The sequence below is a fragment of the Zophobas morio genome, unplaced genomic scaffold (assembly GCF_036711695.1).
Source record: "Zophobas morio isolate AGI-343-1 ecotype UQ-CSIRO unplaced genomic scaffold, CSIRO_AGI_Zmor_V1 ptg000024l, whole genome shotgun sequence".
Classification (NCBI taxonomy): domain Eukaryota; kingdom Metazoa; phylum Arthropoda; class Insecta; order Coleoptera; family Tenebrionidae; genus Zophobas; species Zophobas morio.
The window spans coordinates 3,467,575-3,489,474 of NW_026972129.1; the positions used below are offsets into that span (position 1 = coordinate 3,467,575).

At 32.6% G+C, this 21,900-nt stretch overlaps 1 protein-coding gene across 6 annotated transcripts in view; it reads right to left on the reverse strand.

The window, feature by feature from the left end:
• Positions 1 to 236: 236 nt before the first annotated feature.
• The window catches only part of Nmdar2 (NMDA receptor 2), a 263,323-nt gene continuing 241,659 nt past the window's right edge, over positions 237 to 21,900 (reverse strand). For all 6 annotated transcript variants that reach the window (XM_064063836.1, XM_064063835.1, XM_064063837.1 and 3 more), the window contains 2 exons: positions 6,831 to 6,911; positions 237 to 1,688 (listed from right to left, as the gene is read on the reverse strand). In XM_064063836.1, the coding sequence (XP_063919906.1) occupies positions 1,649 to 1,688; positions 6,831 to 6,911 (121 nt within the window). In that variant the 3' untranslated portion in view covers positions 237 to 1,648. The remainder of the gene's footprint in view (positions 1,689 to 6,830; positions 6,912 to 21,900) is intronic.

A 21,900-nucleotide genomic window follows, 5' to 3' on the forward strand; every position in this document is an offset into this window, starting at 1 on the left:
AAATATAATTTTTATTGCAATCTTATTTACATTCGTTTAATTAATAATTACAAAATTATACATAAAAATAAAACAAAACATTGAAATACGTAAGAACATAATTATGTACTAACTTCTAAACCAAAATGCAACTAAAATATTCAGCTAAATGTATATAAATATTTTTATATATTGCATTATAATATTTAAACTGTAAACATTCAAAATATTGCTTAATTAAACATTTAATCGTAGTAATAACAAAATTAGAGTATTAATATACGAATATGGAACATTTTTTAAAACACGAATAAATTCAATATGTCAAATTAGTATTGAATTATTAGATACACTGAATTCATTCGAATAATTTCTGAAAAGTGTTCCACGTCATCAATTAATTCTTGAAAGTAAAAAAACCCATTTGTGTAACCAAGGTATGACACATGAAAAAGTGATAAAATGTGTAAAGTTCAGTTTTATCAAACTATATATTTACCTACCGTATATTTCATTTTCATTAATATATCTGATCAGTTTCTAAAAATTTGTGTTATTTCGTTTGCTAAAATTGAATTAAATTAGTGGTCTTCTCATAAAGTGATAGATATAGTAATATTTTTGTTAAATTAGGTAGGTACGTCCACTTTTCATCGTGACTTTACAGTTGTAATTTCTAAAAGTGGATTCTTTGATATGGCCATAACATCGTCTTCAAAACTTCCTACACAAATGAGTTTTGAACTGTCAAGAACTTTAGTTAAGGAGTCTGTTCTTAAAGTAGAAAGTATTTTTTAAAATAAAATGAACGGTTATTTCAAAATTTTTGCATATTATTGCACTTTTCAAAGTCTGTTAACAACATAAAGTATTTAGATTAAGATGTCTGAAACAAACTCCTTTATTAAGTTGAATTCAGTGGTCATTAGAAATTTTCAATGTATTATGTACTTAAATAGCTATTACGTATGTTAGTAATATTTATTTCAGCTATGGAATTTTATTTATGACGATTAACTTCGATTTACATTCGTAAATATTTAAATTTATTTGAAAAATGCAGTCTTGTGAGCATAACTATGCAGATAAAAATTTAATTCTACTTTCATTTCTCCTTGTTACAAGTGAAATAGTTGGGGTTTATTGGCGGATACTCAATTACCTCTGCTTGAGAAAAATCTCTTTCGAGTAACAAAAATATACATTTCAAATTTCTTATGACCTTTTTACATATTGACATAATTTATAGCGTGAAAACATCAACAATAACAGCAACAACATTATAGCAACAACAATGTAAACTAACAGAAAGTCATATAGTTTACATTTGATTTGATAAAATATTTTTACTACAGTATCCAGTCCATAAGATATACATATAAAAATTGTAACCTATACAACATTCAGTCAGTTTAACTTTATAACGGTCGAGTTTTGCGACTGACTATCTACAGTATGAATAAATATTTCGATCTATACTATTTCTGACGAGTGATGAATTTATCCGGCACAAAGTATGTATTTATTTATAATCATGTTACTTATGTAGGTCACTGATACTATTTAACAATGCACCAAATTCATAAGAGTTTATTTTTTCAGGCAATGATGACAGTACCAACGTACTCAGAAATTATTTGGTGTTGTTCATCTCGATTTTCTTCTTAGATCACAGTACAGTTTCCATTTCCGCTATTTCTGTTTTCTGACTGTAACACAGAACAAATTAAATTTGAAATTTTTGCATACTTTACAACACTACATCCAAACATTGTATCATGGAAGACAGAAATTTAAAATTTAGAACAGTTAATTAGCACAAAGAAATTTATGAAATAATTGCATTATCATATTATCAATATTTCATTACCGTTGGGTTTTTACGAAATTATTGTAACTTTTTCTTTTGAATATAATAATGATTTTCGGTAGGTTCCGTCTAGTTTCAGTTGCTTTCGCCTTTCAAACAATAATTTAAATTAGTGTTTTCAACATTTCTGTTTTATGTTTTTTTGCAGGCCGTAGACATTCGCTTACTATATTTAGTTGAATTTATTTGTGTCAATGTGTTTTTGTCAACTTGTTGTACATGCATTATAAAATTAATATTATAAATAAATAAATAAGTAAATAAGTAAATACATAAATAAATAAATAAATAAATAAATAAATAAATAAATAAATAAATAAATAAATAAATAAATAAATAAATAAATAAATAAATAAATAAATAAATAAATAAATAAATAAATAAATAAACAAATATAGTTGATTTCAGAACTACTTGTAGAAATTTTTAAGCTTAGTAATTAAAGCAAGTTTCCCTACTATACAATTTACATTTTTCAAAAGCGTCAATAAAATGCATCAGGAGCTTTGAGACTGTTCCGTGAAAGGTATCAGTAAAGACTGGAGTATGGACGAAACGTTTTTTGAAGTTTAGTCACGATGCTAAAAGAAAAGATTCTTTGAAATGCAGAGAAAAAACGTACAACTTTCTTTATGAAGACAATAAAGCTACGATGCTAAAAGTCACCGTAAAATTAGCATACTCGTATAAGGAGTAATAATTACATTATTCAAAAACTAAAATCAGCTGAAATTTGAAAGGAAGAATTTTTAAAATGCGCGAGTTTCAACTAATTATCACTTCATCGTATAAATAAATGAATGTCAATAATTTTAAAAATTACCCCCCGAACATATACTAATATTCGCTTTCTTCATGGATGAATATAGTTTTAAAACTATATATTGCTGGACCCTTTGAGTTCACACTGGATGTGAGACAATTATAGGCAATAAAAATAAAACTATGCAAAACTAGTAAAATTACTGACATTATGAATACTGATTTATCTTACATTGAAATGATACATTTCACAAATTACCAACTGGTAACCAATATGCCCCAAAGCATAACTACATATTTATTGAAAAGTTTCAATGCTTGCAGATTACTGCTTTTGGATATTCCGAATCACTTTACTAGAAAAATAAGTACATATTTTCAACAAAAATTGATGTAAAATCCATAGTGTTATTTAATTTTGAAGAAAAAGATTCAGTGATTTTTCTGCTGCCTGAAGTGACCCGGATGTTCACAACGCCCATTTTTTAGAAAATAATTTAAATGAGTTATTTAAAATTACTTAATTTGACGTAACACAAGATGCTACCTTCAAAACAATAAGACAACTATTTTTTTGTGTGTTATTTTAACGTGAAAAGTAAAAGAATATTGAATTGCCTTTCCATCAATTAGGTCGTATTCCACTCACCAACGTTAACTGCTCCTGAAAACTTTGAGATTGCAATCAATTTTGATTACTAGTTTCTACTGATTGTCCTGCAAACGAACTAGAAACCAATTTATACATCAAACTACCCAATGTTATTTCTGTCGAACGGAAACCACTGCAGTGAAATTCATTTGAATTGTGGTCGACGAATATTTCTGCGTTGAAACTAATAATTTTTAAAATATGATTTAATTTACTAGTATAGGTACGTATAAATATTTGTTTTAGATGACAGCGTGGTTTTCGTTTTCAGATCAAAGACAAAAAATTACTTGAATGTAAAAACAGTAGTAAAAATTTTATATCTGGAAAGGGTTATTTTCCACGACTAATTAAAAAAAAACCTATAGTGATTCCTTGAAAATCTTGATTTCTAACTAGTCCGGTCAAATTAGACATTCGGTGCTACATAAATTCGCAACAAGCTGAATTTTGGTACAATTGTTCAAAATACAATTATAAACAAAACCTGAAAGTTCCCCATCATTCCCGTGTAAGGAAAAATTTTTATTCAAGGTCAAATGTCAAAAAAATGAGTTTTTCGCGATTCTCAGCAAAACGGTAAGTTTTATCATAAAAATACCTCAGACTAAAATTATAGATCATAAAATTATCTATAAAAAATGTATTTATACTTTTTTTCCTACGAGCCACCGTCTCCGAGAGATAGCGGTGCACAAAGTTGTAACGGTTGTAATCGTCAAAACATGCATGAGTATGCCACGTATATTCATCTCTAGAGTTGTAATATTATATAGTATAGGGTAAAATACTACATACACTACTTCAGCTTGCTTTAACAATTACAATATTAAAAGACGTTGAAATTGATGACATCTTGAATGCAGATCTAATCATAAATATCGAGCGTATATTAGAAAACACTTTTTCATACAACGCAAAACCTACATCTGTCTTCATAGCTTTCATCATAGACTGTTCGATTACCATATCTGTTGAAGTTCTACAACTTAATTTGTCTGAATGTCTAACTGTGAAAAATCCTTCCGAAAAATTTGCTTAAACTTCAGGATCAATCAAACTTTGTTGTATGAAAAAGTGTTTCCTAATATACGCTCGATATTTATGATTAGATCTGCATTCAAGATGTCATCAATTTCAACGTCTTTTAATATTGTAATTGCTAAAGCAAGCTGAAGTAGTGTATGTAGTATTTTACCCTATACTATATAATACTACAACTCTAGAGATGAAAATACGTGGCGTACTCATGCATGTTATGACGATTACAACTGTTATAACTTTTTGCACCGCTATATCTCGGAGACGGTGGCTCGTAGGAAAAAAAGTATAAATACATTTTTTATAGATAATTTTATGATCTATAATTTTAGTCTGAGGTATTTTTATGATAAAACTTACCGTTTTGCTGAAAATCGCGAAAAACTCATTTTTTTGACATTTGACCTTGAATAAAAATTTTTCCATACACGGGAATGATGGGGAACTTTCAGGTTTTGTTTATAATTGTACTTTGAACAATTGTACCAAAATTCAGCTTGTTGCGAATTTATGTAATTTCACCCCAATTTTTTGGTCTAATTTGACCGGACTAAACGACATCAATCGCGCTTGAAAGTATGGAGTTGTACTAAGTTCTCAGAAATATGTAGTTTTAAATCTCAAACTAGCCATAATTAGTATTCGATGTAGGTTGTTTACTTAATTTTTTTGTATGGCAATAACTAACAATAAGATTTTTGCTTTAGCCGCAGGCTTCGACACATATGTACATATTTAATCCTTTTCTAAAAATCGTAGAAAAATGATTTATTCAAAATTGCTTCTATGAAGGAAAATATTCAATTTTATATACCTATATATTTTTTTATTCTGCATAGTGGTTAATGGTAACTTAAAAAGTGAAAAGTCAGGCAATAATATAACAGTTGTAAAAATAATAGAATTTTTAACTCTTAAATTAGCGAATATTATACATAAATATTCTCCTTAATTATAACCAGTGCAGATGATATTTATTAGTAATGTTATGAAATATTTTTAGTAAAGTACATTATTTAATCTATATGTACTGTTTTGTACTAAAATATTTAACTCAAAGTAATTCTGTCAGCCCCGGTTTTGCGACAGATTTAGTTTATAGTGTTTCAAGTTTTAAGTTTTTGAATACCAATCATTAGTATTCTATTTACGACTTTTTTTACCATAACTTCTTTGTTTCAATATTAATAAGATATAAGTTGCCATAGTGGTTTTTATAATATAGAGTAACTGAGATCAATTGTATGCTTCCTTCAATCGGAATTGTGTAACACAAGGAAATTTTAAAAACAAAGAATCCCTACAAGTAATTAACAAAAATTTAATTCTGTTTTAAGGCTACTTTCATCTGAGTCAAGGTGAACTGCTCATGGGTTATAGCATGCATCAAAATTTATTAAATAAAGATTTTTGTTGATACTAGTGATTAAACATTCATGAGTGTTTAGTCATGTGATAAACATTAAACTCTTAATAATTACTGGAAACTCCGGATTTATCTTTTTTTCTTCCACAAGATCTTTTTTTTGGTTTTTTACCTCAAAAAAATATTTTGTTTCTGATTAGTGTACGTTGTAATCTCAAACTTCACCGTCTGTTATGTACTTGAGAAATTCTGGTTCGTCAGTCTTTCCATCTTTTGGGTAATTATCTTTGAGGTTTAATTTAACTATCTTTTTCAGTCTGTAATAGTGTGTCCCTTAGATTTGAAAATTCCATTTGCGTCTTATTATCATCCTACAACATCTTGAAATTTGCGTTTTGACTTATTTTTTAGTTTCTTGTTCTCTCACATTGTGTACCTACATAATGTACTGCAGACCTCAAAGTTCTGTATTTGTGTTTTCTGTTTCTGTAGATACGTTGTTGAAGCATCAACGTTTCATAAGTTCGCAGCTTGTTTTCGTCTAATACACAATACTGATTCTTCATACTTAGCGTATTCGTTTGTGTTGTTTTTACGGTAAGATGTGTTAGTCTCAAAACGTTAGGCCATAGTACATAGAAGACTACATATGGAAGTAGTTTGGTATCATGAAATGAGTCGATTCGTCATATAAATTCGTAGCCATTAAGTAAGTCCCCAGTGTTAAAGCTTTCTGTCAAAAAATCCAAAAAGATATCAGAATCAAATGTAAAACCTCTCAATTAATTTTCCTATTATTTGAACATTATTTCCTTTACTACAGACTTTGAATTGTTTTCAATACAATTTGATTACGCTCAAATTTCTTGAAAGAACGATGGCGAAGTTAAAAAACGTTGTGGTGAGGTTTGAATATTTGAAATTTTTATAGAACCCCGAAATAAAGAAGTCTTCTGGTACAGATTATGCATTGAGTAAACGTGGATAAATAGCAAAATACATTAATATACAATTATGTTAGCATTGCAAGACAACGAAAAGTGCCGTAACTGCAACTATTTAAGAAAAAAATATTTATTCATCTATGAAATAAATTTGAATTTTGTGTGGTCATATATTTTATACCAGACGAGTTGTTCATGTAAAAATAATATCCTTACCCAAATAAATCAGAGTTGCTGCCTTTATCTGGATTCAAACTTCTTAACCTAGACCTTGCTTGTTCTCCGGAAACGATAACACTGAAAATAAGAAATAATAATTACAAAGTGTCTCTAAATTAGTTTTGGCTAAAATGAAGCAGTCAACTAATGAAAATATTTAGTTATGAATAGTGGAAGATGTTGCCGCTGTCGACATCACAAACAGTGGAATGACTGATTGATTACTGATTCGGGTTACAATTGTTGCATGAGTTATGTTACACGTTGAAATTATACTACACTATAATAATAATAAAGGACAGGAGTGTGTGTCGATGTCCGTGCAGTGCAAAACGTGCCGAAGAGCACGGAAGAAAAGTACTTACTAACTGTAGTCCATATATAAATGTAAATGTATATAGTAGCCTGCATAGATATTGTAGCCGTCCATAGAGTCGAAATTTGCGAATAAAAATAAAATAAAACCGGTTCAAACGGAGCCGACGGTGGCTTGCAAAGTCTGACATCACTCTGGCACACGTTGCACAGAGACGTATTTAATATTAAATGTCATTTTTTCCGTTATGATATAATCTGTTTAATTTCTGAGCTGGATCTCGTCAGTAAAATCGAAGCTCTGTTCACTGTACACAAGTTGTGGTATGATATATTCATCGTTGCGGAGGCAGGTGGAGCGAAAAACCTAGTCATCTTAGCAGCAAACACGCCTATAAACTAGTCCACGTGGACTGTTTGTTTCCTGTCATATTTTAGTTTGCTTGAACCAATTGTGTTGCACCAAACGGTTATTACACTTGTTGAAATAAATTTTCAAACTTCCATCTTTCTCTAGATCATCGGTTTCGTAGCTGTGTGACAAATCGTTTGTCGTAGATAGAAAATAGTAAGATTACAGTGACCCTAAGATTTTGTGCAAACAGCCTTAAATACACCCCTGTGTGATCCGACGCGTGCCGTAGTGACAGAACTTGCAAGCCGTCGTCGGCTCCGTTTGAGCCGGTTTTATTTTATTTTTAATTGCAAATTTCGACTCTATGGACGGCTACAATATCTATGCAGGCTACTATAAATATAATACAATTTCTGAGGAAAACACATATGCAATATGCATGTACTTATATGAAAGGTGCAAGGTGCAAATATATCTTACGTCTTACCGACGTTCATTTCTTTAGAGAGAAACTATTTCTCTAGAAAGGAATGAAACTGTCCCTGAGGACTGTGTACTAAGTATTTTATCCACAGTCCAGTCGCCCGATGAACTCGATTACAATATTTCAGCAGCTTATGCTCGGGAAGTAATAGTATTTATGTTATAAGTGGGAGGAATGCTATATTATAAGCGAGTGAGAATCTATGATCACGAGCACGTTATTGCGAGTAATACTGTCTCACCGGCTTATAATCGCATTTTGGTCACCTATGAAACATATGATATACGACGTTTTATCTTACAGTAACGGCTTTTACGTAAAAGTAAGAATAACATGATTCCAAATAGAAAGTTCATTTAATTTAAAAAATTGTATCGTCATAAGATGTGTTAGTAGTATCCATAATTACATTACAATACATCACTTGCAAACATTTTACCTCATTTGTTAATAGTGTTAAATTTATGTCTCGTAAAACAGTTGCATAAACTACCGGAAAACCTACCCCTATATGATAAAGCTACAGGATTTTTATAAATGATTCTAATAAGGGCGTAGTTGGTCATAGATTTCAAAAATCCCGCTTCACTGAAATTATGCCTCATTATGAGAGTTCTCATTTGTCATTAATGTCATTTGTAACCTGCCACTTAAAGTCGTCGTTTTTATTGTTTTAACATTTTGTGGTGACCGAATTTGAATCAAATTGTCGCGCTGAAATTAATTAACAGCGGCGCGACATCACATTTGAATAATTTGAATTTGAGAAAAAAATGCAAACAAAAAAATCGTTAAACATAGGCTTTGTGCACCTTTAGTTCTTTTCCTGATAGTTGGTAGCTCGCTAGGGGGTTTTAGTTAGAGAGTTGGTTATGAGAGCGGCATGTTGAAAGCATGGCGAAGGTCATTATGTTTTTGTTCAGTATAGTGGATGCATGGTGAAAAGACGCTGTAAGGAGCTAGGTTAAATTAGTTGGTTTGGTGGTTAATGAAAGGGAGGAAGCTTATCTTTAACGTAAATCAATTTTCAATTTTGCTAGAAGATTTCATCAAATTCACTTAGTCAGTTTAATTACGAATGAGGTTTCTGGATGCATATACGTAAGTGTTACATTATAACACTTCTTAATTCTTCACACAAGATTGCTAATACTTTATTTACGGCAGTTAAATGAACTAATTCATACTGTGAACTGACGGGGGTTAAAATAATTTCTTCCCTTAGGCAGCCATCATTGTTATTATCATCGTTATCATCATTACACCACCGAGGCATGTCCTCGCAACGCTAAAGATTGATTACATCACCAAGGCATGTCCTCGCAACCATAGAGATTGATAACATTAACGAGGTATTTCCTCGCAACGTTAAAATTTATATCACCGAGACGCTTATTGATGAATGTTTCTATCGTATAAATTATCTGATGTCCAATTTTAATTGCACATAAGAATTATTTGTTGTTTAAAATTTCACAAGATTGAATGGCGAATTTAAATGTTATTTATTGCTCTTTTTGAAACTTTAACAGTTGTTCAGTTCTCGTTAATATCAGAATCATAGGAGTTGAACATTTAAAACGGAATTGAGGTTAAATAACACAGAAAACGTGGCAGAACTGGAGTGTGGTTCCTAGTCGGGCTGGTGAGATTTATCGCGTCACCTGCACAAGAGATGAAGGTTTGTATACAGTCAGGGGCGATCGCGATGTTGTAACGCTGTCGGCTTCCACCCCATAGCCGAGACCCAACTGCGAATGCGACCGTAACGGCCTGCAAGTACGGCATGTCCGTGATCGAGATGCTTTGCGGTAGGCTTGCGATAGATAGAATCACCGTCGTGTGGGGGGGGGGAGTGGGGGAGAACAGCCCCAATCGGTAGTCCCAAACCATGAGTATTTTTGTTGTGGTCTTGTTGACTGCCATAATTTTAAATTTGCCGCCACACGCCCGTAATAACTTGTGTATTTGCATCCAGTTACTTTAATTCAGATTTTGCTTTGTTTTTATTAAATTTGTGATATTCAGATATTTGCATTGATTCGAAAACATAAACGTAGGGTTTTGCACTTGTTCGGTTTCCCATATACGTATGTCTGTCAACTCGTGGTTGTCTCTTTCCTTCGTAATTTTATGTGTTTCATTTGCGGTGTATTATATATGGGTGAATAAAGCCGTAGGGGGTTTTTGGAGCTGAAAAGTGATTGCGATTCGACCCAATGGGCCAGCCTGAGGGCACGTCACGAGTCGCCCCCGCCCGCAGCTTCTTTTCCTCCTAGAAAGGGGTGCGATTTTTAGCCCCCTCCCAAAAATTTTGTCTATTATTTCTTGCGCTCTGGACTCACACGCAGTGGATGCTCACTTGTATGAAAGAACGTCTTCCCGCCATTAAAAAAAAAAAACACAAGGTAGGTTCCTTTTGTTAGACGATCACAGCCAAGGCCAAATTTTTTCATTTTTTTTTCAAGTGTCAATTTAAAGGTGGGAAGTTTGGGTTATCACAATTTTTCAAATGTGAATTATTGTAATTTTCGTTGATCCAAGCTCAAAACAACAAAACTCTTCGTGGTTGCGTACGAAAATTTTGTTTTTGTGTTAGGAAGCCAAGCCTCTGAAAATGGTGTCTTCTGTTGAACAAAACACTTTCATTGCTATGTCTTGTTATCGCAATCTGACTTCGGAAACGGAGAGTGGGTGTATTCTGTAACCGCTGTCAAGTAAGAGTATCTGGCCAAATACAGTGATTTAATAATTTAAGAAACATCGTTAGAGGCTCACATTAGAGATGTAAATAACAGATTTGTTCGAACTGGCAGTGTCAACAAAAGGAAATCTCGTGGAAGATCTTTAGTATTTGAGGAAGTTGTTGATGATTTGAGACGACTTGAGCAGAATTTGCAAACATCTTTGACAACATTTCTTTGGCAGTGAGGAGTTCTTGTTGCCACATGAAATTGAACAATGAGTCCAAAGTATTGACGAAAGGACGTTATATAACATGATTTGAAATTAAAAGAAAGTAAACATGTGCCTTGAACAAAATTGTGAACATTTTCAACATTTACTATGCTCTTAAAACCGCAATAAATCTGATTAATGAATTAGTTTTATTTTTAAATAAGATATGAAGCATGTAAGCAACCAGTTATACAGATGCGTGTAGTATTTGTCGTCCTTGAGCATTTATTTAAGTCCACATAAAGTGATAGGCGACACGCTTCCATGATCTATTTCAACCCAGAATTATTTATAGAAACCTTGTAGATTTTTAAATCACTCACAAAAAAATAATTAAAAAAAAAACAGCTTTGGGGACATAAACGTCTGGCTTATCAAGATTTTCATTTATTTTTAGCAGTTTTCGTAGAATGCAAGTTGTTTACAATTTTCACTGAAAGGTTTACTGCGACACCAAATCGTGCCCGACACAAACTTGATTTTTTTGGTTCAATTTTTGTAAAATTAAATTTTTAATTCATTGAAGTGCTATTTCATCAAAATTGAATAATATATTGCATACAAGAGGACCCGGGGTGGGCTAGTTAGCATCATGCTTGCCCGCTACACCTTGGGTCGTGGGTTCGATTCCCGCCATGGCTCTGGGTGTAACGTGTATGTCCCGTTCCCCTGTAATTGGGCCTCAGTGCCTGTTGGGGGACGTAATTAATAAAATAAAATAAAAAATAAAAAAATAAAAATACAACCACGCGAGTTTAACCATATTATTCACTCGAAGGACTAGTCTACTCGCTCTGCAGTTAAACGTTCTTCTCGATGAATAAAAATGTGCTTAACTCATTTGGTGTATAAATAAGTATTAAATATACAGTTTTTTTATTTTAAATTTACCGGTGTAAAAAAAGCAACAATTTAAATGAATACGAAAACGGGGAAAATTTAAACTTATCACGAGCAGGAGTTCAATTTTACTGCAATAGGAAACAAGACTGGAAGAGTACCTATGTAGTAACGAATTTTATATAAAAAAAATGCAGCGTACAGGTTCAAAATGTGCTATTTTTAAATCGATGAACAACAATAAAAACATAACACTGGCTAGAATAAGAAAGAATTGCCCTTAACAAAATAACATGTTGAAAAGCGGCGTCAGTGGGCTGGAGAAACGCAAATACCAAACGAAAAACGGTCAACCACAATATTTTCTGCTGAATAAAATTACGATATTTCAGACGGCTTATGAATTATGATATTTCTGCACGTTTCTGGAGATGGTAGTATGAACATCTGGGGTGTTTTTAGTAGTTTACGAACTACCACTCTTGCCATTATTTCCAATAAAATGCATTCGAAACTATGTCAAGAACTGTTGGAATGCCATTTGAGACCATATTTGTTTTATTTGGGGCAGCCAAGGATGGTTCGAAAATAAAAATACTATTTATTAAACTTCTACCGTGATCCGAGCCTAAAATAAATATACATCTAAGGACGTTAAACAGTAGCAGGCAACCATTTCGGACTTCCAAGAAGTTTTTAGAAGTTTGGGATAATTTAGACGTGCATCATCTCATCAATCTTGTTAAATCTATCGAACGCCATGTTTATAAACTCATAACCATCACTCGTGACCATTATAATGGATAATATAAGAGCGTGTGTCCGTGTGTTAAAAAAATATTTTCGAATTTTCAATAAATTTAAGAATTATGTTTCAATGTGGCATGATCTTTATTTTATTTATTATTGTATTTCCACAATTTTAGAGAAATTGGTTCTCATATAATCAATAAAATAACTTACTAACCCTCTTATTTTTTTAAACATCCTAAACAAAAATTATAAAAAGTGAAACTATGTACGATTAAAAAATATAGTACGGATCTTTGTGCGCATCTTTCAATAAACACTTATTACTTAATAAGTTATTGTTATCAACTTTTTGGAGAAGAAGAATCAATAAGTTACAGTAAATGATGTGTAACCCCTAAGTCAGTACTAAATTTTTACTTAAAAAATTGGTCGAAAGTTGATTCGACAGTACTTCCCTCGCAGCTAAAGGAGATATTTTTATACAATGAAACATTTGTGATGACGTCATCAAGATTTTTGCAAGGACACGTATGTCAACTTGGATTGGTGCAGTGTAATACTAAAAATAATACTACTGAATTCCCAAAATTTTCTGCGAAAATGGAGGTAATCAATTAAATAAATTGACTCATTCATTAATATTTTTGAGCCACCTGTTTAAGCAAATCTAAAAAATATGAACGCAATGATAAATCACAACTAAAAACTTAGCATATTTTGCACATTTTAGGTAGAATTTATTCGGTAAAAATTTTGAGATGACGTCATCAACTTTTTTGGGGGTAATAAATAAATATATTGTGATGAATAATTTACCATGTTTACAATAACTTTAAAAAGTCTACAAGATTTCAATGTATTCAGTTTTGCAATTCTTAATTTATTCAATATAAAAATAAACTCTGAAATTTAGTGGCATACATTTTTTAGGACAACTGGAATAGATAAATGCTGTTTGACGATTTCTACCAACATCCTGAAGTTTATTTGTTATCATTCATATACATATACATATTTATTCACGAATACTTCAAATTTCAACGCAATCGTCAACTACCTAGTGACAAGGTGGGGGTGAAAAAAATAAGATAATTCACATTTTTGTATTCTATTAAATATTGCCCCCAGCTTACTTAGGTTTACTGAAGTTAACAAATTAAAGTGGTGAAAATTTGGTAAAATAAAAACAAGTAAAATAGATTATTTAAAATAATAACGAAAGCCGTGTTTTTCTAAAACCAGTAGTTTTCGAGTTATATGCAGCAATTTTAAGTGGAACGTGATTAATTTGTGACGTCACGCCCCAAAAGTTTTTCGTCGGTGTTAACACCAAATGGTTCATTAGATGCCTTTTTACGTCCCGAGCGTAAGCAAAGGAAGTATTATAATCGAGTCCGTCGGCCGACTCTCTACTTTTGCATTTTCTCAACCTATCATGACCCCTAGAGGACGAAGAAATAGGTCTCTGGTTTCCGTCTGTCCGTTCGTCTATCTGTCCGTCTGTCTGTCCGTCTATCCGTCTGTCTGTCCGTCTGTCCGTCTGTCTGTCTGTCTGTCTGCCTGTCTGATCGTCTGTCTGCTGTCCCGGAGTTTTATTAGACAGATAATCTCCGAAAGTACTCGGCCGATTGTTGTAAAATTTTGTATTTATATTAGGTATATCATGTAGATCGTAAAACTCTAACCAAAATTTGTCTAATTATCCACACCATTAATGTGATGACGTCACTTCAAAATTGTACATAGTAATTAAGTCCTAAATTCTATAAAATAACATAGTCTTGCACATGTACTTTATGACTCCGAATTGAGAGTTTACCCGAAACGTCCAGATTTTTGGAAAAAAAATCAAAATTAGGAAACAACATTTTGATATTTAATTTGTAATCTACAAAACCGAATGCTTTGAAATCTTGTAGATGTTTTAAGGTTATAAAGATCATATTAAATTTTTAGTCAAAATATGTATATTTGCTTATTCCCTCCAAAAAATCGATGACGTCAGCTGAAAAGTTTGCCAAATAAATCCTATATAAAATGTACAAAATATGACGAGTCTGTACTTTTAATTTATCATTCCATTAATATTTGTAGGATTTGCATATACAGGGTGACTCAAAAAAAATTATCATTGTATTTCAGGAGCGAGGGAAGTTCGGTCGAAACAACTTTCGACAAATTTTTAATTCAAACTATCATCATAGCTCATTTTGTTAACATTAGAATTGTCTGTCACAGCTAAAGACATTAAACAGTTTTTTTTTAATTCGAAATTCATATCTTAAGTACAGAGGAGCTTACAGGTCTGTTAGTTTATACCTTAGAACCCAACGTTGCATTTTTCTTGTCATTTGCTACTGAGTAGGAGAAAAAAAGAGGTAGCACATGGAAGTGTAGGATGCAAGCCTAACTTGAACACGAGGGTTTTTGGGGTTGTATAAAAGCTATTGAAGCGTACACAACCGATGCAAAGAAAGAAGTTAAAGCGAGGTCAAAAATCATCTTCGCAGTCGACCGATAAATTACGTTCATACCCAGGAAACCACGACAGCCAAAGAGACATGGGGCAAGTTGCAAAGGGCTGTCGAAGACAATCGTTTGCTGATGTCCTAACCAAGCCATTGCTTAAAGACAGTCATCGCCTGCATACTGAAAAACTTGGATTCGTCAGAATATAAAAATTTATGTTCAAGGGGGACTGTGGAAATTAATTTCGGAGGCTTCCACGATCGGAATCAATACATGCTCGTTTTCCGGGTTGGAACCGTGTAAATTGAGTAAACTCTTGAGTTTCACCTCTGGTATGGTTGACATCCTGAGTTACCGGGCTCTTTTGCCTTATTCTTAACCCTGTTCCTGAAGATGCCACTTACGAAAGTGTGCGAAATGTTGAGCCCAAAAACTCAATTTACACGGTTCCAACTCGGAAAACGATCATGTAGTGTGGAAATTATTTAAACTGTACATTTTTACATTTATTCGTATTTCAGTCAATGTCGGTATAAGTAAGGACATTGTAAGGAATAGAATGTAGAAAAATTGGTCTAAAGAGTTTAGACAGTACTTCCCTCGCTGTCGGAAACTTGACGACTGCATGCCTATTGTATTTTTTTTCTCATTACATTTTTGTAGTGGGAATTTAAAAAAAAATTGCGATGACGTATTCAACATTTTTGCAAGGACACGTATATCAGTTGGGATAGATGTAGTGTAATACTAAGAATACAATTATTGTATTCCCGAATTTTCGGGAAAATGAATTGGGTCGTTTTGAATATTAATTTGTAATAATCAATAAAATAACGAAACAATTTACTCACGTATACGGCGCCGGCGTGTACTAGGAGAGGCAAATGAAAATCGTTTATGTATAAGCATTCTTAATTTAAGACGACAAGCGTAACATAGCATACGTCAGAGTCAAACAGAAACTGTAAACAAAACCGATGGTCGTCTAGAAATTTTTATTGCTTATTACATACAACATTGGGTTTTATTTTAATTTTTGACGGTGGAATTCACAATTGGTTGATTATAAACATGTCTATACCACATTCGCGGAACGTAGTCAGCGCACAAAACAAATGCACGTCTGTAATGTTAAAGTAAATGTAAATAAGCGTGCTATTCTTATGTTTCAACCGAGTTTTTACTTTACAAAATTTTGTGTCTACCAAATTGGGTTGGTCCAATATAATACTAATAATAAGTGTTGCCTTTAATTTAATCAATAAAATAAATTGACTTCATTAATTTTTTTGAGATACCTTTTAAGCAAATCTAAAAAATATGAATGGAATAATAAATCACAAGTACAAACTCATCATATTTTTTCCATTTTAGATAGGATTTATTCAGCAAAATTTAGGGGTGACGTCATCAATTTTTTTAGGGGGGATGAACAAATACATTTTGAACAAAAGTTTACCATGCTTATGATAACTTTAAAATATCTCCAAGATTTCAAAGCATTCGGTTTTGTAATTCCTGATTAAATCGATAAAATAAATTGAAATCTTGAAGATGTTTTAAAATTATCATAAGCATTGTAAATTTTTGATCAAAATGTATTTGGTCGTCCCCCCTAAAAAATTTATGACGTCACCACAAAATTTTGCTGAATAAATCCTATCTAAAATGTACAAAATATGGTGAGTCTCTTCTTGTGATTTATCATTCCATTCAAATTTTTTCGATTTGCATATACAGGGTAACTCAAAAAATTTAATGAATGCGTGAATTTATTTTATTGAGTTAACCAGGAACTACAAAACCGAATGCTTTGAAATCTTGCAGATGTTTTAAGGTTATAAAGAGCATAATAAGTGTTTAGTCAAAATATATTTGCTTACCCCCTCCAAAAAATTGATGACGTCAGCTGGAAAGTTTACTGAATAAATCCTATCTAAACTGTACAAAATATGATGAGTGTCTTCTTGTGATTTACCATTCCATTCATATTTTTTGGATTTGCATATACAGGGTGGCCCAAAAAAATTAATGAATGCGTAAATGTATTTTATTGATTTAATCAGGAACTACAGATCCGAATGTTTTGAAATCTTGCAGATGTTTTAAGGTTATAAAGAGCATAATACATTTTTAGTCAAAATATATTTGGTTATTTTCTCCAAAAAACTGATGACGTCAGCTCAAAAATTTGCTGAATAAATCTATAAGAATATACAAAAAATGATGAGTCTGTACTTGTAATTTATCATTACATTCATATTTTTTGAATTTGCATATACCGGGCGACTCAAAAAAAAATGAATGCGGATATTTATTTTATTGGTTTACTCAGGAACTACAAAACCGAATTCTTTGAAATCTACTGCGAAAAAAAAAAACATAATAGGCATGCAGTCGTCACGTTTCCGACAGCGACGGAAGTACTGTTTAAACTCTTTAGACCAATTTTTTCAACTCATACCGCTTATGAGTGTATTGCAGGTTGCTTGCCTATTAACGACATGATTTCTATATCTGCTGTAGAGGCAAGCTTCGAGTCTGCCTCATTCGCGTCACAAAATACAGGTTTTGTCGAGTGTTTAAGCGCGCTGTTTAATAAAGGGAGCAACGAGTATCTACCGAGATAAAAATAAGAATATAATTTTCCATATTTATTTTTAAAATTTTAGAAAAAAGACACAAATTATTGGCCGAAATGTGTCGGTAAAAAATAATAAAAATCCTAATAAGACGTAAAATTCATTGATGAGGCACTGCCTCACCTGCCTCATAGGACAAGCCGCCCCTGATTGAAAACCCTATAAGGGACAAAGGTAGCGACTCGTTTTAAAGGCAATGTAGAATAAAGGTTGAATTTGATCGATAAATATCGAAAATTTAAATGGAAAGTCTTCTACCCACAATTGGCATTGGTAAAAAATCTCAGTGAGATAGCAAAATTAGTATCTTCTTGTTTAATAAAAATTTGTCAATAAATTTTTGACTACTTACTTCTTTGGTGAAGTGAAATCAGCATACAAAATGTTTTTCATCCCCACCAATAATGTGATGACGTCACTTTAAAATTGCACATAGTAAATGGTTTTTATATTGTATGCTATAACATAGTCCTACACATGTAGTTTACGACTCCGTATTGAGTTTTTACCCAAAACGTTCAGATTATTGGAAAAAAAAAATCAAAATTATAAAACAACTGTGGTGACCGAATTTGAATCCAATTTTCGCGCTGAAATTAATTAACAGCTGCGCGAAATCACATTTGAATAATTGGAAATTTGAGAAAAAAAATTCAATCAAAAACTGTTAAACATAGGCAACCATGTGCACGTTAGTGCTTCAGGGTAGTTGGTAGTTCTGCATGTTTGGTTAGAGAACGGTAGTTGGACTTGACAAGCGAGTGGCATGGCGAATAGGATGGTGAAAGCGTGATGCGTCATTGTTGTTTTTGGTTTGGTGACGTTTTGATGCACGGTGAAAAGACGCTGTAACATAGCGCTGTAAGTAGCTAGGTTCAATTAGTTGTTTTGGTAGTTAATAAAATGGAGGAAGCCTTTGTTTAACGTAAATTAATCATAACGATGAAGTCACAGTTTCCCCCAATACGCGCAGCTAATTCTTGTGGCTTTTTAATAGGAACAAGTATAAATTTTCGAGACCGACGATACACGTGCTGTAAATTTGTTTTATTGTTTGTAAATTCACCGATCAGGTTAGGGTTTTAAGTCGTTAACTGTTTCTAACACAATTTAACAGACATTAGATTTATTTAAACAGATACTTAGTAGGAAATTAATGAAATTCACTTAGTCAGGATAACACCTTTGTTTGTTTAATTACGCATGAGGTTTCTGGATGCATATACGTAAGTGTTACATTATGACACTTCTTAATTTTTCACACAAGATTGCTAATATTACATTTACGGCAGCTCAATTAACTAATTCATATCGTGAACTGACGGGGGTTAAAATAATTTCTTCCATTAGACAGTTATCATCTTTATTAGCATCGTTATGCTCATTCCGTCACCGAGGTATTTCCTCGCAACGGTAAAGATTGATTACATCACCGAGGCATTTCCTTGCAACGGTAAAGATTGATTACATCACCGAGGTAGTTCCTCGCAACGTTAAAGATTGATTACATTACCGAGGCATTTCCTCGCAATGTTAAAAATTACATCACCGAGGCGTTTCCTCGCAACGTTAAAATTTACATCACCGAGACGCTTATTCCTCGCAACGATGACTGGATATTTTTGTGTTTATTTATTATGTGTTTTGTTTGGGACAACCAGTTCACGATATTATAAGCTCTCAAAGTAAATTGTTTTTTTATGTGACCAATCACTTGGATCATGGCATAATTTGACATAATGTAAACTCTTTGTTTGAATCGGTGATAAAGTGTGGCAAATATTAATCTCATGACAATTTTGTTAGCTTTGCAATTTTCACCTCATACAATATTCCTCTATCTCACAATTTTAACCTCAGTAATTTTCTTTGTTGTATAATTTTAATTGAACGTAAATTTCGTGCTCTGCACTTTTAACCTCACATAATATTTTTATTTGCACAAGTTTATTTTACTCCAGATCTTTTGTTTTTATAAATTTTTGCTAAGTTTTGTTTTGTAAATATTTCGTTGATGAATGTTTCCATCATATAAATTATCTGATGTCCAATTTTAATCTCACATAAGAATTATTTGTTGTTTAATATTTCACAATGGCGAATTTAATTGTTGCTTATTGCTCTTTTTGAAACTTTGATACTTGTTCAGTTGTCGTTAACATCAGAGTTATAAGAAATTGAACATTTAAAGTGAAATTGCGGTAAATAACACCGAAATACGTGGCAGAAGCGAAGTGCGCGGTTCGTAGTCGGGCTGGCGAGATATATCGCGCCATCTGCACAAAAGGTGCAGGTTTGTATAGAATTCAGGGGCGGTCGTGATGTTGTAACGCTGTTGACTTGGTCCAATAGTCGAGACCCAACTGCGGATCTGTGACGGTAGATAGAATCATCGTCGCGGGGGAGAACAGCCCCGACCGGTAGCCCCAAACTCCGCTTATGCTAGAGCGCCCCTATGGGAATTTTTATTGTGCCCTTGTTGACTGCCATAATTTTAAATTTGCCGCCACACGCCTGTAATAACTTGTGTATTTGCATCCAGTTACTTTAATTCAAATTTTCCTTTGTTTCTATTAAATTTGTGATATTCAGACATTTGCATTGATTCAAAAACATAAACGTAGGGTGTTTGCACTTATTCGGTTTCTCGTATGTGTATGTCTGTCAACTCGCGGTTGTCTCTTTCTGTGATATTTTTATGTGTTTCATTTGCGATGTATTATGTGTGGGTGAATAAACCATAGGGGGCATGATGGCAAGTCACGAGTCGCCCTCGCCCGTAGTTTCTTTTCCTCCTAGAGAGGGGTGCGATTTTTAGCCCCTCCCAAAAATTCTGTCTCTTATTTCTTGCGCTCTCTACTCGCACGCAGTGTATGCTCACTTGTATGAAAAAATGTCTTCTCGACATTAAAAAAAAACACAACCTAGGTTCCATTTTGTTAGACGATCACAGCCAAGGCCAAATTTTGAAATTTTAAATTTTTCGCGGGCTTTCAATTTTTTTCACCTGCCAATTTAAGGCGGGAAGCTTGGGTTATCACACAACATTTTGCAGACCGCGAAATTTAAAATGGTTTTATGTTGGATTTAAAGTTTGTAGTTTATATACAAAATTTGGATTTTTAATTTGAATGAAATTCGAAAAATGTGTTGATTAGATAAATAGTTATTAATAAAATATAAAATTTAATCGATACAATCTTATTTAATAATTAATTATACTAATTGACAATTAAGTGACTTTAAACAAGAATAACGTGCACGCCAAAGTTCCTTAATAGTGACTATAAAGGCATAGATATAAAGGGACCTTGCGTGCACGTCAAGACCACGTGATAACAACAGTTTACGCTCTGTCAACTCTCTGCTGACAAAATTTGGTTCCAAACCAGTGGAATTTTTTGCGTTATCAACTGCATTTGCTCCACTCGTACAACAATGGATGACGATACTATATATTTCTAGGGGCTATAGTACAGAATATGATGAGTCTGTACTTGTATTTTATCATTTTATTAATATTTTTTGGATTTGTATATGTATACAGGCTGACTCAAAAAAAAATAATGAATGCGTGAATTTATTTTATTGATTTAATCAGGAACTACACTGCCCTGCAAAATTAACGCAAAATTTTAAATTTTTACAAGTGGAAATCGTACGTATGAACTGGCCTGCACGAAGTCTGGACCTCAATCCCATCGAGCATTTATGGGACATGGTGGGAAAAAGAATTAAAGCATTAGAGCACCCTCCCTGATCAAGTTAGAAATGTGATTAACAGTATACGAGCTGTTATCAATGCTCCAGGAGGCAATACACGTTAATAAATCTAACTGAGCGACGTTTGAAGCATTATCAAATAAGATGTTATTTTTTGGTTGCTTGCAATTTGGTTCCAAATTATTATTAGTTTGTTGGTTTTGTCGATTTTTATTCTAGAATTTCTATATTTGATTTAATAATTGCGAATTAGGGACCAAAATTTTGCGTTAATTTTGCGGGGCAGTGTACAAAAGCGAATGCTTTGAAATCTTGGAGATGTTTTAAAGTTATCATAGGCATGGTAAATTTTTGATCAAAATGTATTTGCGCTTCTCCCCTAAAAAATTGATGACGTCACCTCAAAATATTGCTGAATAAATCCTATCTCAAATGTGCAAAGTTTATACAGGGTGTCTTAAAAAAATTAATGACTGAGTCAATTTATTTTATTGGTTAAATCAAAAATTGCAAAACTGAATACTAGCT